This window comes from Frieseomelitta varia, unplaced genomic scaffold (genome assembly GCF_011392965.1).
Source record: "Frieseomelitta varia isolate USP_RPSP 00005682 unplaced genomic scaffold, Fvar_1.2 scaffold_173, whole genome shotgun sequence".
NCBI lineage: Eukaryota > Metazoa > Arthropoda > Insecta > Hymenoptera > Apidae > Frieseomelitta > Frieseomelitta varia.
Window position 1 is genome coordinate 64,791 of NW_025109450.1, and position 27,660 is coordinate 92,450.

Genomic DNA, 27,660 nt, shown 5'->3' on the forward strand with positions numbered 1-27,660 from the left:
AGGGACAATCGATACGATTTGTCGAACGTGAAAAAACTTGTCGACGTTGGTGAAAAAGAATTTGTAATAAATTGTAATTCATATGTTACGTTAGACTGATGTAAGTCAAATGTCGTTCAATCCTTTTTTCATTTATTTACTTGTTGTTTAACGTTCGTTGTGTCACTAGATATTAATGATACAAATAAAATAGCATAACTGAATCTATAACGATTAAAAGAAACGTCGATATTTCGAACTTTTGTAATTTTGTAAAAATTCGACGAGATCCAGCTGCTTTCATTTTAAAGCGTGAAACTTCTCTACTTTAAAAATTCAGAGTTCAATTTTTTGGTGAGAGAGTGAGGATACTTTTATTTTGGAAAATTGTAAAAATTTTATCGTCTCTAAAAACATTGAAAAATTTTTTTTTAATACTAAATCCACCATGGTAAACTTCAATCTTTGAGATCACAGTGGATTCAGTCGTGAAAAGAAATTTTTTAACATTTTTGGAGTTGTTCGAAAAATTTTGTTTGTACAATTTTCGAAGGATATGTATTTCGAAATTATTAATATTGTTTTTATTACTGCATTCAACGTGATTTAAAATAATGGAAAAATCTATTTTCAGCTTTCGACGATTGTTGTTAAATAGTTTGAAAATTGATTCCGCGATACGATTACAGGCAACGTAACGTAAAATAATTAATAAAATCGGTAATACAAAATAGAAGGTTAGAGTCTCGATCGATGTTTCGCGAGTCTGAAGAGTTAGAGACGATCCTTTTGCCCGACGATTTCGTCCAGTTTAATTAAGAATTCGATAATTCGATGTGAAATCGGTCGAACGTGGTTCGTTCTGTTAACAAGGTTCTATCAGCCATTTTAATTGCATTCTTCTCGATTGGTTTTAGATTCGTTTTAGGCTTTTCGCAATTAATATGTATTAATAATTGAATGAATGTCTGATCGAGAGAGCCGGGGAAAGTGAATATCTCCCGACTAAGTGCACAGAGCTACAATTTAATAAAGAAATTTCATTTGAAACTATTCTCTCTGAAAAATCTTGCGGAAATTTGATTTAAAAATTGATTGTGTAATATAAATGTAAATATTTCATTACACTCTTCGAGCGTTTAATCCATATTAGAATAAAATTGTACGAATAATCTATATATAAATAATTATAAATAAATATATATATTATAAATAAAATATGTAAATATATATATATTATGAATAAAATATATAAATAATTAATATAATAATAAACATATATAAATAATAAAATATATAATAAAAAATATATAAATAATAAAATATATAATAATTAATAAAATAACTGGTTTACTTACTAGAGAGGATAAAATATATTTATTCTTTGATTTTTGGTAATTATAACCAGTCGACAACTAATTGTTGGAATACTTTCGTGAGCAACTATACATTGTCTGTTGTTCACTAAAAAAATTAAAATACGCCGAACAACGACACATCGTTATCAACTACATTAATTCATTCCCCCTTTATTTCCGAATGTGTTCCCTTTTGAATTTTGTGGTTACAGAATTTGTTTACAGAATTTTTATACTTTCTTTTCCTCAACCTTGCATCAGCTTGGCTTTACGACATTTCTCATTTTTTTTTTTTTTTTCTGTCCAACTCCAAATCAAACATTGTGGCATTCACTCCGGTATAAGTGCACAGTCGTTCGATAACCGGGATATCCGGGGCAGAAACCGGGGTGACTACGCGAGGGAAATGCATTTTCGCCGACACTCGAGTCTCGGGTTTCGCTCGCTGCCGACAGTTATCTCGATTTAACAATACCGGCCCCCGTAATTCCCACAATTATATTTCAACGTTGAAACAGGGGCAAGAGGGTGGAGTGGCATTAGCATCGCGAATAATCACGGTTGCGTGGCGCGGAACGGCGTGAAATAAATCGGAAAGTTGCGAAAACCGGGTTTCTCGTTAAGGCCGTGCGAGTGCCGTGCGGCTTGCTCATTAGCAGAATCACCGGATCCCGCGAACAAATGCCTCCTCCCTCCTCGACTGGCGTTTGTGCCGGTAACGCAGATTCCTGTTTGTAAATACATATGTTAATACATGGCTATTAGTCGCGAAATAAATGCCATTGGTCTGGTGGTGCATCGCTTGTGCTGCCGCGTTCCGCCAAGCGAACCATTATCTATGTGCAAGCTTTTTTTTCCGAATCGTTGTTAATATACAGAGTGTTCCGGATTATTAATCGTCAGACGTTTGCCAACGTGTGTGAGGGACCATTTTGAGCAAATAACGTTGAGCATCATGGATCGATTCGTCTTCGTATTTTCAAGATACAAGGCGAAAAGCAGCGTAAGCCACAAGTAATCACGGACTACTTAACTTTTAATTAACTTTAACTTATTTGTTTCGAGCTACTTTTTATATTGATTCATATCGGTTTACACGAACTGTTCAGAGTGATCGCTATTTCTCTATAAATAACATGCGCAAATAATATTATTAATTTTATTAACATTAATATTATTGATTTTAATATCATTAGTTTTATTAATTTTATTAACATTAATATTATTGATTTTATAATAGTATTATTATTAATATATTATTAATATATTATATTATTAAATATTAGCAAGTTACTGGTGATAACAGCAGTCACCCTTGATTTCTGTTGTCAATTCATTACTGTGTATTAAATTTTCCACCAATCGAAGTTTGACGATTGAGAACCGAAACACTCTATATAATCGCACGACGTGTGATTGAAGTAAAATAACTGGACCATGGATTTTCATGCAAGGACATTGAGAATAAATTGTGTGATATGATCCGTGTGAAATATAGAAAGTAAAATGGTTACTTGTTATCATTTTTAAATAGTCAAAGCGTATCTGTATTTAAAGACCGTCGCTTTACTTTTACAGCAAGATCTTTTCGCGTTCGAGATCTTCAGCGGCCATCTGTATCTGCACGCTGACCTCGGAAGCGGACCTGTGAAGGTGAAATCGTCGAAACAACGAGTCGACAATGGCATGTGGCACGACGTGGTATTTCGTCGGGTCGAAAGAGACGGACGTGTCACCGTCGACGATTCGAGCGTTGAATTTCGCATGCCAGGTAGGAAACAAAACCTTCGCTTTATTGTACAAGTATGATTGAATTAAAAAAAAGAAAAAAAAAACACCAAATTTTCGAGAGATCATTGCGACTAGAAGTGTTTGGTTTCCGTAAAATCGAATTTCAGTAGTTGATATAAATTTAATTTACCTGCGCGTGCAGGTTTATTTAAAATGTGCGAATGCTATTTGTGATCAAAAAATCGCGACGATCTTCTAAATACTCTATTTATTTTAATAATATCCTTATTAATAATTGCTTCTGCTGAAAGTTCGAGCAAGATACGAATAAATTCTCCCAACTTTTGACAAAAATAAATCCACCCATCAAAAATAAGTCCATCTTGTAGTTAAAATGATCGGAAATACTCTTACAAAGTCTCGAAATATTTTAATGAAATTTAAAACTTCGCAGCCAGGAGAAAAATATTTCGATCTCTTCTCGCGTCCTCTTTTCTTTCATTTAATCTCGCGAGGGTGTGTGTGGTGTTTATTGTTTAATCTACACACGGATGAAATTCTGAATCCGGTCGCTCGATGACATAAACGACGATGGTGGGTAAAAACGCGCGGGGTCGGGAAGCAAGCCACTCATAATTCAGAGTTACACGCTTGAGGACACTTATCTGCAGGTGCAGCTAACCGCTCCATGCGTGGGACGTGATAAATCTTCCCCTCTTGCTTTTTCTACAATCCTCTGCTTTTATTACCGCTCAGCCACTTCGTTGGATCTGTCTTTTTAGGAAATCGTTCACAGTCCTTTGTTTGCTTGGTGTAACACTCGCGGCGATCGCGATTAATCGAGTGAAATTTAGAGCTTTGCTTGTCAGTTAAATGACACTGAACCATGAAAGAGAAAGATATATGATGATTTTTAGTATTTAACGATTATTATAAATAATGTAACAATATTCATAAATAATATAATACTATAAATGATTATAAATGTTTCATAATCGAGTTATCGATTTATTAGTTTCACCTACGTGAAATTAATTTAAAATATTACATTGCCATATTTTAAAGTAACCAAGAAATGATAGTTAAAGAGTAACAGTGAATACGTTCAAACAGAGAATAATCTGTTCGTCACATGTTCCTATTTTAAAATTAAAAAAATCTCTTAAAAAGTGCCATATATGATGAATAAAACTGGAAATAGGACGAGTAACAATCACGACGAACGAATTCTCATTTAATCCAGCTCTTTGTCATCGACCTCGCCGACGAAAATTAGAAACGACGCCGCGTCGAGACGAAGTCACTCGGAAGACAATCGGCAAACTCCTCCCGTAGATTTAATCGCGAGTTTATTCATAACTCTCGAAACTCCGATGCCGGGTAATAAGAGGAAGGAGAAAAAAAGTCAAACAAGCGGAAAAGTATAGTGATATAGCTTCCGGTGTAGAGGCGAAGCTTTATTAAACCGATAAATAAACAGAAAAGTAGAGAGTTCTAGGCAGTGGTAGATCCTTCATCGACCTCTCTGACGCCCAGTACAAATAACGGAACTCGGTCTCGCCGCAGAAATCACGTTCTCCCCCTCCTCTTCCCCGCCCCCAACTGTATACTTCCGTCTTGGTCTAACTCTTGCAGCATCCTCCCCACGAATTCCGGTTTCCCTCCATACGATTTTTCACGTATGTACGTATGTGTACACGACGGCGGCGCGCCGTTAAATTCTAACCGCGAACGATTTCCGGTGACGCGTTTCATCCCCTGGCCATTTGCGATAGTCGGATCTGCGATTGCTCGAGAAAATATTATACTCTCATGTTGAGCCGGGTTTATATGTTTGGAATGTTGTTTCTGTTATCGAGCCGTTTGTTTGAGGCGGTGTTCGAACATTTATAGGAATTTTCTCTTAACGTGCGTTGCGTTCTATAAAATACGTCGGGAGATTTTATTAAGTAATTGATCTCAAATTTTCGTTCGTTGGAGTATTAATGAATAAATTGTAAAATATTTTATATAATATAATAGTTCTTCCTTACACGGTAGTAAAAAAGAGCGTTACTCGTTTCCTACGTACATACTATCATTTCTTACGTATGAAATTCAACAAAACATAATTACTTTTTTTTTCTCAATGAAATTGCGATTCAAGATTAAAATAAGAGACGAATTCTTTGACGTTTTTAAGTATATATGAAAATTCTGAGTAATTTTTTTTATATTTGTTACTCTACAACTTTCCTACATTTGTTACTCTACTGAAAATCTATTTATAAGCTTCTGAAAAGCTTATTCGCTTATTTTTCGTAGTATAACACTATGGAAGTCCTTATTTATAAACGTAAAGGTTGATGAGAAAACCAGCTCGCGTCGTTTAGAGGTTGATTACTGATTTGAAATAATTTCAAGATTGGTTAATTAATCATTGACGGAAATAATTTCAAGATTGATTAATTAATTGTTAACTGGAATAATTTGGTTGATTATCAGTCACTAATTAGTTATAATTACTGGTCACTATTCATTTTAGGTAATCAGTTATGAATCGTTAGTCAATTAATTAGTCAAAATCATTAATATGCAATTGATCTAAAGGCAATTTTAGACTTTATACTGTTTCCACGTCGATTTTTACGTTTAATGGCTTGATGGAAAAGATTTCGATTCAGAAATAATGAAAAAAATCTCGTCGTGAAAAATCTTTCAACAAAGACAACGTGTGATCTGTGAAGAAAATATATTCATCGCAGATTACAAAATTTATGTGTGAATGTGACATCAAATGTTCGAATACCTCAGTTTCATGAGTAATATCTACACAATAGATATTATTTCGTTGTTTTGCTAATTACATAAAAATTCTGTTTCTAGCTCTGTACTTCAAATGTTTTCTATCGAAGTATTTCATTGACTATAAAAGTTTTTCTCGATCTTAGTAAAAAAAATTGTTGATTTAATTAAATCTTACAATGAATTATCCCTTCAAATAATTCGAGGATCATAGGTTTGACTAAAATCTTTAAATAAGGAAATCTTCTGCGTGGACAGCAATTAGGATCACACGCTAAGCCTAATTGCGAGGGCTTAAACCACTTGCATCGAGGTTTTTCGCGTATTACGGGCGCAGCTGGCCCGCAGGAAGCATTCACACTCCAAGAATTCGTGCAAACTCGTCCTAGCGAGGCGGCAAAGCGCTGTTTTGAGGCTGAAATTGCTAAAGGGTTGAATTTCAAAGGCAAGTTTCACGGGCAAATTAACTGGCCGTGCAATTCGAATGACCGCTAAGGGTTTCGTGAAACTTGCGCCATGGGAGATGTTGGATAAGTACACAATTTGAATTTGAAGTTGTGAATTTCTTTCGTTTAATGCCGAATATTATATAGCTGTACTCCTGTTCGCGATTTGCTAACAATAGTTAGATGAACGAAACTTTTGATACTCGAAATGATGTTTCTACGATTCACTATACAATTCTTATATCGCATTTGAACTTAGAATTTGAAAAACTTTTCATTTAATTTAACGTTTTTCTCGAAATAATTATCTGGTGACGATTTATTATTTATTAAGCTTGGACAAATATTATTTGAAACAGATAAGAAAATGAAAAATAAGAAACACATCTCTTTATTTTAGAAATAGCATAGGAATTGTTTTTAAATAATTTATTGATAATGTTCCTTTTACATTTTTTAAACCGTCGGCATTTTCATTAGGATATTTTTTTAATTAGTTAAGTTTCAAGTGGGCCATCGATACTGATAATATTTTAATAAATTTCCAAGTTACGAAATTCTGTTAATTAAAATATTAGAATATTATGGTAGCAAGTATATATTGAAGCAACTTTATTATCCATATTACATCGATATATTATATTTATCCATATGCTGGGTATGTTCATATACTTGTTCCAATGTTATTATCTAATATGCTGCAAGTGTATATATAATATCTCTTTCCTGTGAAAAATGACTTGAACAGATCAAATCGAACATATTCTTTAGTCAAACCGAATACTTCTTAAAAAAAAATAAAAAGACTCAACGCGTGATTCCATTTTTTAAATCAAATCCATTTTAAAATTAAATTTATAGATTTCGATTTAAATTAAATTTCCAATTAACTTTATTACATATAATATAATGATTGATGTGTAGTCAATATATGTATGATCAACGATTAACGTACATATAGTAAATTAAACTTTATTAAACGTTTTCACTCGATGAGAAGAGAAGATTCTAAATCACGGAAAAGAAACGAGACAACATGGATCTCAATAAATCAAAATCTCTAAAGGCAGAATCTTTCTCTCTCTCTCTCTCTCTCTCTCTCTCTCTCTCTCTCTTTCTACAAAAGAACAGAAAGAACTTAAATGTGAAGTAATTTTTCCGGGACGAAAGAAACACTTGAAAATCCTTTATCTCGTTTTTCCGATCCTCTCTACTGGGAAACATTATCTAAAACCTCAAAGACGCAACTGAATTAAATCGTCCCGGTGGCATTATTCGCGGTAAGAGAAGCGGTAATCTGTAAAACATGAATCATCGGGGCTTAAAGCGCGATTACGGTTAAGCCAATAGAATAATCTTCTCAAGAGAAAGAGAGAGAGAGAGAGAGAGAGAGAGAGAGAGAGAGAGAGATAAAAAAGGAAGAAACCATTCATATACGGGGAATCGTGGAAACCACTAGGTAGAAATGATAAGCAAGGACTTCACGTGTGTTTCAACGTCGTTTCGTCGATGTATTGATCGTCTCACATCGGGAGTGGATGATGGCAAGAGTTCAGTTTTTGGAAACTCGAGGATATATCTTAAACCAATATTATTCACTATGTTTACAGTAATATTATTTGTATAATATCGTGATGGGGAAAGAATGAAATTCTTGAAGATGATGAAATTAATCAATATTGGAATAGTGAAGAATATATATTATTGGAATACGGAAAAATATTAAATAGTGAAGAAAGATTTATCTATTCCAGATTTAATGGTATATATTATATAATATAAATAAAATAAATATATTATATATTATATTATATATTATATATATTTATATATATTATATATATAATATAATATTATATTATATATTATATATATTATATAATATAAATAAAATAAATATATTATTATATATCCAGATTTAATAATATATTATTATTTAATAATAATAATATATATTATTTAATAATAATAGTGTATATTATTATTTAATAATATACACTATATATTATGTAATATATTATATAATAATATATATTATGACAGAGAAATAATTCAATTTCTAAAAGTCGATGATAATAATAAAATTCGACAGAAATACGGAATCAACGCAAACATAAACCTGACCTCTCAAAGTGACATACAAAGAGTATTAAAATATCTCAAAAACATAAACTAATCTATGGCACCGTCGTCGCTAATGATCTTGCTGTCGATGCGACATTAAAGAAAAATAGAAGAAGAAAATTCGTGCTGGCAAAAAATAGTAAAATTAATCAACACGTTAATAATCACGTTTCGTTGTCCATCTTTGGAATTCTGTGTCTGTAGAACTAACGCTGTTTCTAGCGATCTGATAATAAAAAAAACGTTTTGGAAATTCTAAAGATTATTTCACTCCTGATTTTCTCCGTGATGGATAGCGGGAAAAGTTTAATTTGATTTTAATCGTTCGGAGTGTCGAAAGAAGATCATTAAAGGGAATTTCCTTCCTTTAAAACTCCACCTTTTCGTGCTTTCGTACGAACGAACCAAACGTGACTACACCAGCTATCTCCAGCTATTAAAGCAGGCCCTGGAAAACGGACATTTGCTTTGAAATTTGCTGATCACGCCGGAAGCATTTCCGACGAAGCTCAAATGCAATTCTCGCGATGTATAATGGCAAATCGTGCCTCTGCACGTGACGCTTATTTACATAGATCTGCAATATTATAATGCACGCCGGGCAAACGATAATTGAACGTGCAAGTAAGTTCTGTACTTAAACACGTTTATTTCAGTTTTTATGCGCCAAAGTATCGTGCTACATTCGTTGTCCCTTTGTAGCTTCGCTCTCAAATTAAGGGAGGCTTTTAACGTGTTTAAAATTCTCCATAATAAAGGAGCAGCTTAAATTGAGAAGTAACATTTACCTGAAAAGATTTTCATTTGATGTTATCTTAGTTTCCAAGCAATGAGGTTTTTTTTGTACATGAATATCTGATTCCTTTGCTTGTTTAATGTTTATTTTATTTCACATTGATAAGATGGCTTTTACGTGGCGTATTTGAAATACTTAAAATTGCTTTTTCTTTTTAAATGAAATCTTTGGTTTAGCAAATTTTCGAGTTATCTTTCTACAGGAAATTTTCGTAAAACGCGATAGAAAGGAATGTGAAAACTCTGCAGAGATAAGAGAAATATGAGGATATATTGGCAATGATGAGAACTTGAAAGTAACCTACTTAAAAAATATCAGAGGAAGAAGTGTTTAAAAATATTACATTACCTAGAAATAGCTTACCAAGAACATGTTGGAAAAATTTCGCAGAATAATTTAATATTTGTCATTAATATTTAATAGTGAAATTTCTGTATTTACCTCTGTAATCAAAATATGCTCTGGAATATCAGATAGTTAGAATTCCTCTATCTTACAATTTTTGCCCCATGCTCGCTACAAGATAGCGACTAATTAACCAAATTTTGCATATCAAAGCTAGGTTAATTTCGAAACGTAGTAGCGTAGAGTAAACTAGAATCAGAGACATATTACAAGTTATGGAAGTGTATAATAATTAAGATATATATACAATATATAAGAATCTAATAACAGCTTCTTTAAAAAAAATTTACAAAATACAGTGAAATTTCTTAATAACATATGACATAAAAATTGCAATAGAAGCTATTCAATTTTAACTACATTCCAAAACTTCACAATCGAAAAAGTAAATTGGACCCAGAGACATATCGTGAATTATAAAATAGTTAAAGTAAAAGTGTGTAATAATAAAGATACACATATAATAATCTGTTAATAACTTTCAAAAAGAGAAACAAAAATTTCTCAATGATATTATAACATATGATATTAGAAATTGCACGAAAGTTAAGATTTAACCACTATATCAAAATCGTATCCAATTCATGTAATTCAGCAATTAGCCATAATAATACATCCTGGCGGAATAAAATATCCGGGAATAAATTCTATTCGTAAAATTATGAATACCAGCCGAAATTCTCGTCGTTCCCGAGCTTCCACATCTTTGTCCTTGGTAACAGTTTTCAACAAGCTACTCATTCTCCTTAGTCGACTACAATTTCCTTTCTTCCTCGCTTTCGTGTCTTCTGCTATTTCTGTCCCTCGTATCCTCTCATATTCATTTTTCCCTCCATCTTATCTTCTCTCTGCGCCGAACTGAAGAAAATAAGATTCGCTCGTTGTAATATTCTTTCGTTCGTTTCCTACATACACGATTTCTTTTTTTTTTTTTTTTTTTAAACTCTGTATATTATATAAAACATATTACCTCGATCGCGGAGACTTATATACGTAGGTTTTTACGCGTATGTGCCACGGGATGGAATATTTATCAGGCTTGATTAAATCCAGGTAAAGATATTGATTTTCCTTCGGAGGCGGAATTTAAAGAATCTTGAAATAACTTCGTGGCGAGAATATTAAGATTGTTGGAACTTCGATTGGATATTCGATTGTCGGAGTGAGGAAAAGGAGAGAATGAAGTTCATTATTAAAGTAATAGAACTTGAATAAAAATTTACGTAGAAATTCGCTGAATATTGTAACGAATATACTCTGCTTGGATATTTTACATTTTTGCATTCTATATGTTTTTACGTTTTATTAAATTTTTTTATTTAATTTTATTTTGGTTCCTTTTTTATAACTTTATTTATATTTCAATACATTTTTAACGTTCCAAAAAATACGCATACTACGAAACAAAAGTTATAAAATTTATCTTTACAACACACGCGTAATGCGATGAAAATAACTTCGTGATTGAAATGTTAAAATTAACGAAGGTTCAATTCGATTCTAAGGTGGTTTTTTGAATTTTTTTCCACCCCTAAATTTTGCAAAACTGCACAAGAATTCGCAATCTAGTCATTATTGTAAAACTACTGGGTAGTAGTAGATTTATCTTTATACTCCTCGCGTAACGAAGGTAGTTTCACGGGAGGAATATTAAAATTAAAGAAGATCGGCGAAGCTAGGAAATTTCGGTTTTAAGACCGGGATTCCGTGAGGGAGGGGAAACTTCCAGGTTCCGAACTGGGAAGAAAGGAAAGAAAAATAGTCGAGCGGGGGATAATGGACCTTAAGCGGGCTCGTGAGTTTTTAATTAACGTCGAATTAATGGGGGACTCGAGAGCGTCAAGCCGAATAATTGGGCATGGTTCGAGCCCCCTTTCGAACAACCTCGTCTTGGGAGATGGTGCGTTTTCGCTGCTTGAGTGTGTAATGGCTGGATCGTAAATGGGAGATAATGAGGATAGTTGCGAGGAACGTGGATGTAAATGTTTCGTAAGAGAGATAATGTGTGATAAAGTCGAGTGAGATAGTTCGGATTAAGGCGAAATTTTCCACTGAAACGTAAGTTTCAAATAGCGTAGTATTTACTGTGTATTGAGACTTGAATAACAACAGCATTACATATAAATGAAATGATTTCTGTTAAATGAAGAATTTATTTTGTGATCACGTCGCTAAATAAAAGACTTTTAATGATAACAGAGATACTTTGAAGATATAACTTTAGACGTCTTTATAACAATTCTCCCTGCACAAATTTCTTGATGATATTATGTTGATATTATACGTCTGAAGTTATATAATATCATATAACAATAATAATTATGATAATTATATTATATAATTTCAGAAACTTATAATTATCATACTGACTTGATGGTTAACTAGCCTTTTCAAAACTACGTAGAACACTACTATTTTTCAAAAAATACGTAGTACTTACGATCAGTATAGTTGCTGAATTTGAAGTGGAACGGGGTTTTCAATAGCCAATTTATTCTTGAAAAACGTATTGAAATTGCGAAGTTTTAAGCGATCGAGTAAAATAATACTTCAAGTGGACCATACGTACTCGCGGAATACGTATTGGAACCACAAAATTTTCTTTCAATGCTGAAATAAAATGGAATTTTCAACAGATTGAATGAAGTGCCTTGTCGAAAGTAGAATGGTATCTCAGTTCGCGTAAAAAGAAAAAAAAAAAAATTACAATGGAATGCATTTTACGAAATAGAAATTGATTAATTCAGTCGGTATTCTGCCACAATTTCTCCACTAATTATAATTGGAGGTTTCGTCTATACTATGATTTAAGTAATAGGATAATGTTTCATGTTCTAGGCGATTCTACGCAACTAGATCTAGATGGATTACTCTACATCGGGGGTGTGGGAGCTCCATTTGCACCCCTAACAGTTCCTCCAGTACTATGGACAGGTGCCTTGAGACAGGGTTATATCGGTTGCATGAGGGATCTTGTCATAAACGGACAACCAATCGATATAGTTGGATATGCCCAACAGCAGGACTCCGGTAAGAAAGTATTACACGTTTTATAACTTTACAAACAAATTGGAACATCGAGTGTTCGTTTCTTTAAAAGTAACTGAGCTCTTCAATCTCCAAGTAATTGGTCTTTATAAAATAAAACTTGCCAAGTATCTCTTAAGTCAGAATAGAATTTGTCGCGTCGGCATATTTATTTTCTAATGGAAGAGATTCTTTGATAGAATTTTAAAGTTAAGGTCTTCCTCCTTAGAAATTACAAACAGTTAAAAGTTACAAATAGTTTTTTTTTTTAATTTTAGAAGTTACGAATAGTAGTCAGTTGTAAATTTTATTCGTTCAGTAATTCAACGCATAACAATTATTAATGTAAGAAAGAAGGATGATACACTACAAAAATGAAGCAGCTACTTTTTATAATATGCCATTTTCATGGAATACGTAAGACACATATGTTTTTATAACAGCGTTCTACTTTATGCAAAATAGCTGTAAAATGTTGACCTAAATTGTGTAGCTTCCTATATCCTATGCATATCCCATGTTTACCATTTTCCTGATCCCATACCATGTAAGGAAACATGTTTACCTCTATGCTAGAATAGTTTTTCATCATACAAAACTAATAAAAATTATATCACTGAAAATGCATCAATTTTAATACTATCACGTGCAAAATAATACGAAGATACAAATATTCAAAAGTATTGATACATCTATTGTACGTACAATGTTTTCTCATAACTTAATATATTCAATTTGCGTACAAAATTATTATAATATATTTATATTTATTTTTATATTAATTTTTAATTAATTTCATTTATAATTATTATAATATATTTTTAAAAGAGAAGAAATACTGAAAGATAATAGTAATGACAATATTAATGGTTGAATGTTTTATTTCTTTTTATTGAAAATACCGTTTCATGTTGTGAAATGTGATTAAATGATTAAAATGTAGAAGATCAGCGTAAAACATGTATTTTTAACAATAAAAAAAAAGTTACGCTGCGGACAGGATTCGAACCTGTGCGGGCATAGCCCATCAGATTTCGAGTCTGACTCCTTAACCACTCGGACACCACAGCTTCGATGAATGTAATCTTCTCGTTGGTATTTAACTGCTTCTTTAATACATTTAGCAATTTTATTTTTCATATAAACATTATTATTCATACATTTTTCCATTTCAAAACTTAATAATTAAAAATTGTATTTCGAGAATAATTTCAAACTGAGAAATTTTCAATCTGCCAAATGTTAAAATATCTTTAAACAAGTACTCGTGCATATATCTAAAAAAAAAATTACTTACTAATTAGTATGTAATGAAAAGTAAAGTAATTTACTAAAGTAATTTTAATAAAAGATTTTCAATACAAACTTCAATTCGTGATTTGAACATTTCAATTGAAACATAATAATCCTTACACTTTGTTTAATTCAAGTCTCATTCTACTTGTCCTACTTATCCAGCTCACTCTACTTATTCACTTAGAAATAATTCAATTATTCAACAATATTTTCATCACTTTACAATCTACTTTTACTTACTTAAATATTACGTACTGACTGTTAAAAAATGAAGCGATAATTCTGCCGCCCTTGAGTTTAATTTTCTGGCAAAAGTGTCGTATTTCATAGGACGAAAAAGCTGAACTGAAAGCGATTGTCACTGTCTCCGTAATTTCGTTTCTCTGGACAATTTTGCAGGCGCTGTCAGGCCAGCTTGTCATTCTCAAACACCCCACTGTCCTTCACAACCCTGCATGCATGGAAGCCAGTGTATCGAAGGTTGGAACAGGTTTCATTGTGACTGTACTGGAACACCATTCACCGGCCCTACTTGTGGAAAAGGTAAAGAATTTTCTTAAAATGTCACCTCGAGTAGATATGCCACGTTTCATAACTATAGACATGGATGTTCATGCAAGTATTCCTACGAATGTAACGAAATGGAAATTTTTGAAGTTTTATCTACTAAATATTTCAACGATTGATCTGTCTCGAATTTTTTTTATATACTTTTTATGACATGCACTCGACAGAATTGTTTAACTTTAAATTTCCAAAACTACAAAATTTCCCAAAAATGCATAAACACTCACGCAGCTTGTTGATAACTAGAAAATAGATAATATGTAAAACGATGCTTAAATTTATTAATACGTTTCGTGATTGTGTTTCTGATGAAAATTTTAAGTTGGTCGATAGAGTTTTAATCACGATATGTAAATTGTCAGGGCACGGGAGAGAATAGGGTAATATAATGCATTGTGATGTAATATTATTACTAGAGTAACGGTGGCACATTTAAACAGTTTTATGCTCGATGTGTCAATTGCTTTAATTTCGTATCCCGTGTCGTGTCACATCAACAATGAAGATCATTTTAATATTATTGTTTTAATGATACGATATTATTCGCACACGTACGACAAATAATTCTATTTCTACTTGTATTTAGATGCGTCAACGTTACATCTGAACGGAACGCAGCAAATGACAGCGCTGATGCCAGAGGATTCGAAAACCCAGACCGAGGAGATAGTAGTTCGCTTCAAAACGACCAGACCTCGTGGCCTTCTTCTGGCTACGAGTTTAGAGAACAGTTCGGATCGATTGCAAATCTATCTGGAAGAAGGCAAAGCAAAGATGCTGATCCACATCGGGGACAAGGAGAAGGTGAGTCGATTCGGTTCGAATTTTTTTAAATTTCCTTCGTAATTGAAAGGCTTACAACGATGAGGAGATAATCCAACATTTCAATTGTGTTTATTGCAAAAGATTACATGGGAAAAGTATGACGAGGTCTCACTTCTCTTGATTTTTAAAATTTTATGCTATTTGATAATTCGGAAAGGTTCTTTAAAATAAAATCAATTAATTGTGAATATAGAAACGATACATTCATGAAGTTTTATAAAAAATCCGAAGTGAGTAATTTATTTTTAACTGAAGTTATATTTTGTATTGCATTTGATAAAAATGATAGGCAATTTTCATTTACAATTAAAATAGTGTAAAGTAGAAAATCAGAACAAATACTCGAAACCTGGACGTCAAGTTTTTCTCTATTATCTTTATTCGAAAAATTTGTAACAATGTTCAAAAATGATTTTGAATTAATATTTACTGATTCACTGAAATTACTGTGGTCGTCTCCTTATTGTAACAAACGAACGTTACCACCAAATTCGGCTCTTGAATCGTAAAACGAAATTACAAAAGGGCTGAACAAAATGGAACACGGAGGTAAATTTCCTTCTTTTTTTTTTCGACTTTCACGAGCTTCGTACTTATAAAGTTTTTAGCTAATAACGTTACTCCGACACTGGTTTCTCCGGTGTTCTCTAGCCGGTCTCATTAGAGATCTGAGAATATCGTAATACTGCTGTGGTCGGTACATGGAAATAACAAAGTAGAACACCGTAAAAGAATATTTCGTTACGCGAAGCCTTTTGCCCTTTTTCGCGGGGAGTTTACTTGTTTCTCTGACCGCAATGCTACCAACAGCGTAATATTCATAGAAGAAGCTGTTGAGATGTGCCGGTCTAAAACCGAAAAGTCTTTCAACGTGCTCCGACTGTATAATTACGGAAAATTTGAAGACTTTTCTTAATTGATTTGATCGTGATTGGACGAAGTAAAAATTAAAGGACATCTGTTGTTGCCAATTTTGAACAATGTAGAATGTTACGCCAGCAAAGTACATTTGCTTATTTTTAATAGGGTACAATTTGATTTTGTTTTACTTATTATTAATTACTAATGACAGTATATTGAATTTAAATAATGAAAATATATAGAGTTTTGAGCATTCTACATTCTCAATTATTTTCGTCAGTACGTATTTCTCATATTTTATTATTAACATGTGATACGATAAAATTTCCTAATAATTAAGAAGTAAATTGATATATACTCGTCGAATTTTGCAATATACCGATCCACCAACGATCTCGGGAATCGCAAGCTCGCGCCAAACATTTGAGACGTAACAGTGAGATTGGAATATTACGCGGTTTCAAGTGGTTTGCAAGGCTGTAAAATCTTGCGTGAAAATTATTCGTCTGCATTCTTAGTATATAGGAAAGTGTGAAGAAGCATTGGCTGCAGTGCAGTGAGTAAATTGAAATCCACGGGCTCCGTGGAATGCGATAACGCATGAAAATTCGAACGAGCTTGCTCATCCCGAGCACGATCATAATTCATCGATTCATTCGGCCCGTTTTTCCACGACAGAATAAATTGACTGTAAAAATTCAAATCGAACGAAAATAGACGCGGCCGATAGAGTGACGTCTATTCATAATTCATGGCTCGCCCGAAGGTTCAAGTTCTTTGGCGAAGAAGGTACTGCTGTAAGAGAGAAAGACGCTGGATATTGACTCGGTGCATTTAATATTTCATCGTGAAATAATAGTTCAGTATCTGTTTGAGCCAAACCTTTGTCGAATTTTTTCTGTTTTACAGATAATAAAAAATGGTCTGTGTTTCGGCTTTGAATAAAACGAGAGTTAATTTGGTTCTAAATCGAAATTTATTCAATAAAATTTGAAATCTATTAAATGAGTAAATTAACACCCTTAATAAATAAATTTAAATATAAATCTCATAAATAAATTTAACATTTAATAAATAATCTCAATAAATAAATTTAACATTTAATAAATAATCTCAATAAATAAATTTAACACATTTTTAAATGTAACATTTAAATTCAATAAATTTGTCTGAAATAATAATATTTCGTGATTTAACATACAGTAGTTCTTCTTTGCATATCTGCATTTACATTTTTGAAGAAATCATTAATTCTTTAAAACATTACGTATGTATATTCTGGAAAATTTCTATATATGTATATACAAAATTCCGCAGTCTGAATAAAATATCCATTTACTTAAAGAAATCGTTACTTCTTTTGAAATCTTAAGAAATTCTTGCGCAGGAGTGTACATTTTATACAATTTTAAACATTTCGTCCCTGCAATGATCTTTAAATTTCAAGAAGTGCATAAAAATCCGCAGTGTGATTATGAATCGTTCGATTGTAAATTGACATCGGTAAGAAATCCGAGAGCATGAAACTGTGTGAAAGCAAACGCGCAAAGATATCGTCGTAACCGCGGTGTGTACTATACGTCTTCGTATATTCTGACATTTATGCCTCCGCGATACTGCAACGAGGATGCAGTTTCCGTCGGCGGAAAGTCGAAACGCTCAGGCTTCGTTATTTAATCAGTGCAGCTACTTGCTCGCTTCATTTTACCCGGATCCAATGTGCGCTCCGTGTCGCATCCAAACGCTTCGCTTTTCTGCAAACTGGAACCACGAATACGAGCAGCTTACGTTCGTTGAAACAACATTGTACATATAACGGAGAACGGTGCGTGCTCTCGCAAGTTGCGAGTGAGTTGCACCAAATCGCAATGCTTTTCAAATTTTGAATTTAGTCGAAAGCCAGCTGGACACGTTTTTTCGAGCATTGTCCCAAGAATGAAATTAAAATGCACAGCGCCGCGACGCCGAAAGTTTGTCTCTCTTTTTAGAAACTGGGCAGGTGGCTTTGCCAAGGGGGCAAATTTTGTTTAAAATAAAAATAAGAAGGCATGTTTCGTTGAATATTAACGTAACTAACTAAAAAGTAACTATTTTATGGTAATGTCGGATAGGTAAATTTGAAAATAATTATTTTATGTTATTTGAAAATTTCATGTTAACGTTTGAATATTTTAATTTATTTATCGGTTTAATTATTCTTCTTAAGATTCATCTAACGTCGAGAAGTTTAGAAAATATTGTCTGTGTGGGATATTATTTCACGATAACCTTTGTTATGATTCTCATCGTCATCGTTATTTTCTCTTTTCCTTATGACTTCATCTGTTATTTTAACGCGCAATTTCATTTGTTATTTCATCACTTACTCGTCTCTCTGTTGCACGTTTCTATACATCGTAATAGTTTGTGTAGATTATTTTATGAAATAGTACGTGCAAAACTTGCAACAACCGTCCCAGTCGAATGAAATTAAAATCAAATGGAATTAAATAAATAATCCAAATGTTGATATTTTAAAACTAAAGTAATATATAATGGCGAACAGCATTTGATTCTAGTAATGTTTCAAAAATGCAAGATGAACTTTTAATTGGAAAACTCTAATAAAATTCTGCAAAATACGATCATGCCCGGATTCTATCTGATATAATTACAATCGGTAAAAGTAATTATACAATTTCTCAGAGTGAATTTCTCCCTAATTGAACCTGGAAATATATTTCGAAATCGAAGCGAATAATTTCCAATTTAATTCGACCAATTAATTTCCAATGTAGTCGAAATGCGTTCAGTTCAAACGTATGTGCTTTATAATTTGAAATATATTCGATGCGGCTACGTGCTGAAATGTTTCGTGTTATAGTAATGAGTAACTGATATTTATAGTGAAGTGCTTTTTTCTTTGTAAAACTTTAAAAATTGGCAGTTCCCTTTCTCCAAATAATTTATAATTAAATCAAATTAAAATTTTTCATGTAAATTTTCACCCAGAACACAGTACAAAAATTTTTAAAAGCCGATTCGCTAAAATTATGAATTAACACGGCTTTTACAATCTTTCGACTTAAATTTCATTGAAATTTGTGATTAATAAGGAAACTTGGTGAAATTTAAATTTAAATAGAGTAACTGTAAATGCAATCAAAGACATAATAACGAACATCAAAATTGGTCCGTAGTGTGTTATTTGTTTCTTTGCAATTTCAAAAATTAATTTTTGGCGAGTGGAAGACGACATATCTTAATTAAAACTTGATTTAATTGTCAAACTTTGAACGAATCTTTTTTTGGATATTATATTAAATGTTTTCGATGTCGTTAACAAACAGATTCATCGGTGAAAATTATGCCCGAAATACAGTTACGGGGGCTCACACCTCTATTTCGGATGGAAACTAGTTGAACCTCTAGAATACAATCGCGTACGATTAGAGGAGGCTGTAATTTACGTTTATGTTTCAATCTCGGCCTTTACACGGTCTCGATAATTGAACGGAATAATTGATGCAGTAATGAACATTTCAATTAACCTGGACAAAATCCTTCGGCACATTCTAAAAAAAATTTGCACGCTTCACTTTGTGGTTAATGAAGAAAAGCGAACTAGAAAATTGATTTAACAATTGAAGATTACAAAAGGAAAACCATTTTACATAGAAACATAGATTTTTAAATGAAAATTGTTAACTAATACGATAATCTGTTTCACAAGATTAACAAAATTTTTTCTTTAATCTTGGTCACTAAAAACTGTAACAAATTAAACAATAAAATACTTCTGTTGTATAAATCAAACAAACTTGAGAAAATATATACGAGAGTTTTAACTGTCTAGAAAAGTTAAAAAATTAATGAGTGTATATCTTGAACAAAATATTTCAGAAAAATGTTGATCGTCATCACACGAGTTATATTTATACAAAACTATATACATTAGTTCTAGATCTATTTCTTTCAAATGTGTCAAGACAATTTTTTGTTCGTTAAATGTCAATTATTTTCGAGAGATATCAGTGTATTAATGTTCACAATGGAAACTCGACAGATGATGCTTGCGGTAAATCTTATCAATTCAATAAATGACGTTATACTTGAACTGTATTCAGATACATATGTACAAATAGATTCGAAGCTCTTCGGCCGGTAAACAGGAACGGAAATTAGGTCAGTGGGTGAACATTGTATGTCAATTAAATGGGTCGAATTAATTAACGATGCGCGAAATTACCTACCCACACTTGGATTATAAATTGGAGAACAAAATTGGGGAAGGACTCAACGAAACGTTCGGATAACCAACATACGAATGTATTAAAGTGCAAATTTTAACTCGATGAACTTCCTGTCTGTAATTATTGATCTCGTCTTGATTGGAACCCGGTCGCCAGAACTTTTTTAATCACAGATATTACAATATTTCTATATTGTAATATATTACAATATTTCTATATATTTCTAAAAAAAAAAGAAAAATTCAGAAAAGAAATGAGATAAAGTTGCTGGACAATTGTTTATTTGGACAATTGTTTATTCTAGAAATAAATAGTTGGAAATTTTATCGAGTCAGAGGGAGGATTTAAACGCGAAGTAACAGCGAATTTTTATTTAAAAACCAATCGATTTTTAATTTTGTAATTGTTGAACGATACATGCATATTTAAATTAAATTTCATTAATTAATATCAATTAATATCAATATTTTATTAATAATATTTAAATTTATTTACTAATAAATTATGCATTACATATGTATAATATGTATAATATTATACATTATAATATTATTAATATTATATATGTATTATAATATTTAATAATATTTAATATTTAAATTTCATCAAGAAATTAATGTATTAGTCAGTAAGTTCTTTATTCTTAAAATACGGAAATGTAAGCCGTCATCTTTAAACGAAAATGTATTCTCAGTAATAATAATAAAGACTATTTCCCGCTGAGAAAGATCCATCATAGTTTTATTTTGAAACTAAAATGGAATTTGTTCGCATGACTGAAATTTTTGCAAGTGACCGCAAAAATGCTGTGATTAAAATATAAAATGAAAGTGGGACGAACTACACGATAGGGAGGGGAGTTGGAAGTTAACGAATTTGCATTATGAATCGATTAATAAACGAATCAGCCATCTGACCTCGAAATCGCTCAGCGATTTATTGTGCAACCGACTGGAAGCACCGCGATTGCAAAATTGGTTACGCACACACACACCTAGAAGCTGGCTGCGTAGAGATGGAATGCTCTACTAAGCTGATCGAAGATAAACGAAGAGCGTAAAGACGCGTTCAAAAGTTCATTCAGAATTCGCTGCAGAACGATCTACGAAAATAAAACGAGCTGTAGGATGTTCAGAAACTGGAAGATATATATTTAAAATTAAATTAAATTTCCTAAGAAACGTAACTTTAAAGAAGAACGAAAAAGTATGTTTTTCTGCAAACATTTGGGAAATTTTTTTAGAGATTTTTTTTTAGATCAGCCTTTGTAACGAGACATAACTTCAAATTCCATGATGAATATTTCGTTAAAAATAGAATCACATCTATCTAAATATAATACTAAAATATTCTTCAGCCTCGTTGAAAAAATAAGTATGGTCTTGAAGTAACATGAAACTAGAGCCGATCAGAAAGCGACATTTGCCACGTGAAGCGAAATTGAATGAGAAGATCGTGTACCCGAAAATGTAGTTACGCGTATTTGCCCAAATTACAGATCGAAGCAGTGTGAACAGAGATACCGCAGCGAACGTCGAACAAATGATGGAAACAATATGAACGAGTTAGTACTATAAGCAGATCGAATCATTATCACAGAACTTCCATTATCTCCATTACACACGCTTGCACGCGTGTACACGTGTCACAGATTATACGTGTAAAATTATTCAAACTAATTGCAAGATTCTGTTATTCTAGGTAATAATTAAATCACTATCGTTTTGACTGATATTTAATATCGCACATTTACCCCAATAATTAAACCAACGCGTTTAATGTAATAATCAGTTTTGTCCTTTGATCTTTAATCATTATTAACTTAATCACTGGGACTAGCACAGTCCATTTCAATTTTTAAATTGTATTACGCGTTGATATCGTTGTTTAGTGGTATAAATTAAAACTAAAGTAAAATTGGATCCACACTATACCAAGCTATAAACTGAACTGTATTGGATTAAAACTATTGAATTAAAATATTGGATTGGAATTATTGAAACAAAATTGAGCGTCCACTTAAGGATTAAAAACGAAAGGACGAAGGAAAGAGAAAGAAAAAGAACGATCTATTAAATGACCTAAAGAGCGGCGGTACAAATTAACGCACGGTGAGAGAGAAAAAGAGAGAGAGAGAGAGAGGCAGGGCTAAAGTTGATTTCCCGCGGAGAAATTTCTTTGTAGCCGACCGAATATTCAAATAGCGAATTTTAATTAAAGTTTGCCCCGGTTCGTCAAATATTTACGATCGCCTGATCAATTTCCGGGAGGATCCTCCTTCCGCCCTACGCTCCCCAACTCGTTCAATCCCTCGTCGATCCCTCATTTTTTCTCCCATTTCTCCCGATCGTCGCGCACCGCGTCATCTCTCTATTTATTTTCTTTCGCCTACGTCCGACGAGTTTTATCCGTGGGAAACAAACGGACCGGAAGTAATGTCCCGGAGTCGTCCTTGGAAATAATTCTTCCGGTGAAAGGAGAACGAACGAACGAACGAACGAACGGATTTCTCTCTCTCTCTCTCTCTCTCTCTCTCTCTCTCTCTCTCTCTCGGATTTGTTTCTTTCCTGAATGATAGTGCAATCGGCCACGTTGAGATGCGTCTCTCTCTTTCTCTCTCTCTTTGACTTGCGATCGGAGATCGTTTCGGTTTCTCCTTGCCTCGGTCGGGGAAAGAGGCAGAATTCCTCGATGGAGGAAGAAGCAATCGAAGAATGAACGCGATAAGGCGAGAACGTTCCCCTCACGAGCTCGTGAAAGTCTCCCACGACTGTCAGAGATATTTCCTCGACTTGGACCGCGTTAATTTTCTCCGCAATGGTAGATCGAAAGTCCTGCTTACTAGCGTAGGTTTGAAGCTCGATGCTGCGAAGTAAGTACTCGGATCGTTGTGTGGATTTCTTGCAAAAAAATCAATCTCTTTCTTCTCAGTTTTATTATTCGCACACGTTAAATTTAACTTCGTTGATTCGACTACGTTTGATGATCTTCGCGTAGATTGATTTCTATTTTTTACTGTTCGACTTTCTGTGAAGGTATTGTCAAATTACGTTTAACAGAAAAATTCTTCAGGATCGTTTTCTCATTTCTAGACACATTTATTCTGGAATATCTAGTAGGTAGTATGTTGTTTGCGAGCGTACACATGTGCGCCGCTGTTTCTCGAGAGAGTTAAAATAAATTAATTATTAGCCAGTATAATGGCAATTGAGAATTTGCCAACGACGTATCGTGCTCAGAGAACCGTAATTTTAAACAATCGTTCCGTTTCTTTTTTTTTTTTCATTTATAAATGAATCCACTCGAATCGAATGGAATTGAATCGAATAAAAAAATCTGACATTATTAAAAGATTCGACGTGACAGTTTCGATTGATCGAGCATTGTTGGATGTTAACTGCAATCGAGGAACGTTGAATAATCGCATTAAGTTTACTTTCGCGATCTGTTTCATTGATTGATCGCAATTACGCCGACAAAGGCCTGTCCTCGGCGCCCAATGCGTTATAATTAAACGCAAATCACCGCTCGGAACATATCGATAAGCGTCTGTTATTTTTAAGAAAGAAAGAAAAAAAAACACGAAGCTTCATCGGTACGGTTTATTAAATTTAACTCGACGACAAACAACGTACATGCAAATATTCTTCAATTAATTTCGAAAATCTGATTAATTCGTGTCGCTAATCTAGAACATTTTCAATTGATACTAAAAAAAAAAATCCATCACTTATCTTACTATCCTTGCTCAAAAATCAACGAATGTTACATGCTAAAGTAATTAACGAGAATTCTTCACGAACTACAGCGAAAGATTAAATTAAACCTTGCCAGAGTTATTAAATAGTAATTAAACCTCCTCATTAACAATCTTCCTCTCTCGTTTCACGTTACAACCTTTAACGAAAACCATGATCACTAAACGAAAAACCCACGGGAAAGAAAAAAAAGGATACGAGGCCTCCAGAACAGAAATTTCCTATTTAAAGATCCCTTTTGTCCCCTCGCCTAACCCTGAGCGAAATAGTTTATCGGTGAGTAGCTGCGTCGTTGGATTTCCAAACGATATTTTTAATAACATCGCTGGCGAGCGATAGAGCACGCCGATGCAAAAAAGACGCACGCCGTCTGGCAATCGATAAAACCCTATCGCGCGGCGTGGCATGATTGAACGCTTTATGCAGCTGCGATTTCCTGCGCGGCGTGCCAAGCGAAGCCGATGAATTCGATAAAGCCCACGAATCGGGCTGGAGCGCCGCGACAAAACGTCCCTTAATTGCCGGATTGATTCGTAGGTAGCGGCAAGAGACGCGCGATTATCCGAGCGTGAGTCGGCGATAAAGTTCTCTCCCACCGGGGAGAACCGTAATATCCGTCTACTGATAGACTTTCTATGTAATTTCACTTGGCTCCCGCTGTTAAGAGTGCTTTTTCGCGTCACCTTTCGTGAACCTCGTCAGCGGAGTTTGGCTCTCCCCGGCCGACGTTAGAATTTTCAAGTCGAGCCTTTGTTATTTCGATCTCCCGCCCCTCGACCGCAGAGTAAGTCGTTCCTTTTTTTTTTTTTTTTTTTTTGCTTCGAGGGCAGTTGAGACTGACAGAGCGTGGACAGATTGAGACAGTTTGTAGATTTGAATCAGTAGACTATGGATTATACGTGCGTTTGTTGGAAATTGGAAAATACAGAAATATACCAAGAAATATCCAAAGAACATTCTCGTACAGCGTTTAGGAAAATCGAAGATTAATTGAGACGTTAGTTTTTGTAAGGAATTAGAAATTTAGTGTAAAACATAGACAGAAATTTAGATTTAAAAATTTTCTATGCAAAGTTATTATTTATTTTAATGTATTAATGCGTGAATGAACATTGCAGTCAATCAGTTAATCGTGCTCAAAGAGAAATCCATTTTGAGACGATTACGAAATGACAGGATCCACGAAACGTCTCGATAATAACCAACGAAGACACATCTCGAAAGACGATATACTAAAACATACAAAGTTCTTGTCAAAATAATAACGAATAAGAATGAATTCGTTGAGGGACAGCCGTAACTGTCGTCGATCGAGAGCTCGTCACCGAGAAAATAACGTTTAAATTTCACAGAGGCGAATACGAACGATAGCTAGCGGTGTAAAGGTGACGTCAGGTGACAAACGTGTGTCAGGTGCCACGTGATAGATGAATATCGCGGCTGGCAGCGTGGACCGAACCAGTTAGCAGATAGTGACGAGTTGCATGGATTTATGGTGGTTTAACCAAACGAGAGGCGCTCCCGTGTTGTTAGTTTATCGATGTTACCATACTCGCCAGCATGGTTAACTATATGTGTATCGAGGATCGTTGCGCCGAGCTCTGAATAACGGGGTCGTGCATACATTTCGTCGTGCTCTCTCTCTCTCTCTCTCTCTCTCGTTTTATGAAAATATATATACGCAGACAAAAGTGGATTTGCGTTAATCTCTGTTACCGTTCTTCGATCAAAATTGTTTTGTTTGTTTTTTCCATGATATTCATTCCTTTCCTTTTTTTCATTGTGTTTGCAACTTCTGTTGAGTCAAATTATCATTGAAGAAAAAAGTCATCGTGAAGAATTATTGATTAGAATAATAACTCGTTACATTGAATTACGCTAGAAATCGCGAATTATTTCATTAGAATTTGAAACACTTGCGGATTCTTCCAAATCTCCAATTCTGAGAAAATGATAGTCAATAAGTTCCAATCGAAAAATCTCGGGCTTTTCAAGCAAATGACTTTAAGCGTAAAGAATTGAGAGCAAAAAAGTGAAGAAATCTTTTAAAATATAAAATTCGAAGTTATCGTCCGAAAGGAAAAATTTATTCTAATAATTGCGGAGTCTGGTTATAATTCTATAGAAATAAAGTAAGTGAGTAAAAGAAAACTCTTTAAGTTGTCGCGGATTGTGGTAGAAAAATAGCAGCATCTATGACGCGTATCGAATCTGAAATCCCGTCATAAAGTTCGTTCGACCGAGACGACCGCACGTCCGACCGGTCGCGTTGCTTTCCACTGCCATAAATTCGAGACGGCTAGTCCGTCGTTCGACGAAAATTATTTCAAACTGCCTTATAGCGCAATCACGTGCAGAGATTCCGAAGCGATACTCCTCACGTATCGATCAATCGACCAAGCAACGTATCCATTTGATCGGCCGATGCTTCCATATTTTTTTCTACTGACACATGTTTATACACCTCGAGATAACACAACGCAATCTTTAATAAAAATTAACATATCATAAACAAGCACATAGAATCATATTTTTGTCTAAATAAATTATACACTTCACATTAATAATCACATCATTATTATTAATAAATGAATATAATAAATAATAAATAATAAAAAGTAATAAAATATAATAAATAATAAATAACAAAAATACCAGTATTCAAAAGTAACTTCTAATGTTAAAGAAAAAGCAATTTAATTTTTTGAAACTTGTCAGAACGACCCAATCTTTTCGAGAAAAGTACGATTAACCGAAGAATTGGAGGATCAACGACTCTCGAAAAATAAAATCGCGTTTTGCTTTGTTAATGACCGACGACTGCAAAGCATTAATTGCTCACGCTCAAGTATCCGCTATTACATCCGCGCGATGTAATTCAATCGGCGCGTTTCCGCCCGAGGTGTTTTCATTGCGCGGCCACGCGAATTTCCTCGGTGTTTGAGCGGTTTCATCCTGCAACACGCAATCAATTTCATTTCAAGGCGGCCGATAAGCCCAAAATCGGAACAGAAATACCAGGTTTGCGGCTTGGCTGCAATTCTGAATACAATGAACGCGAGATTTTGATTCTGAAATGCGGTGGTTGATTCTGAGTGAAACGATTTCTAGTTCTAATTTGGTTAATTCGTTTTAACTGTAGCTTGTCATTATTGACGGTGTCAGTGTTATTGCCTTTCAGTCTTATTTTACGACGACAAAGTACAATAAGTTTCGAATGAAAATTAATATTTGTACAATTTTTAATACTTTTACACATTAAGTCTTTTTTTGCAGATTTTTTAAACTTCAAAATTCTTTCTTTTTTTAATAAATTTAAGAACAGGTTTGAGAAGTATTTTAATTGGAATATTTAAGTAATGAAGAATAATAATCAAATTTCAGTAATTCCAGAAAAATGTATTAATAAGTCCAAATTGACAATTTTAATTACATGATTAAGCTTGGCTTGGTGGTTTTTCAAAAAAAAAA

At 33.5% G+C, this 27,660-nt stretch overlaps 1 protein-coding gene and 1 non-coding gene across 4 annotated transcripts in view; one reads left to right on the top strand and one right to left on the bottom strand.

Moving 5' to 3' along the window:
* Window positions 1–27,660, top strand: part of LOC122538694 (neurexin-3-like) — a 167,454-nt gene that overhangs the window by 40,234 nt on the left and 99,560 nt on the right. For all 3 annotated transcript variants that reach the window (XM_043672985.1, XM_043672984.1, XM_043672986.1), the window contains exons 3-6: window positions 2,916–3,108; window positions 12,462–12,653; window positions 14,346–14,489; window positions 15,100–15,317. In XM_043672985.1, coding sequence (XP_043528920.1) covers window positions 2,916–3,108; window positions 12,462–12,653; window positions 14,346–14,489; window positions 15,100–15,317 — 747 coding nt within the window. The remainder of the gene's footprint in view (window positions 1–2,915; window positions 3,109–12,461; window positions 12,654–14,345; window positions 14,490–15,099; window positions 15,318–27,660) is intronic.
* Window positions 13,639–13,720, bottom strand: Trnas-cga. The gene has a single exon. It is a non-coding gene; the product is annotated as a tRNA-Ser (tRNA).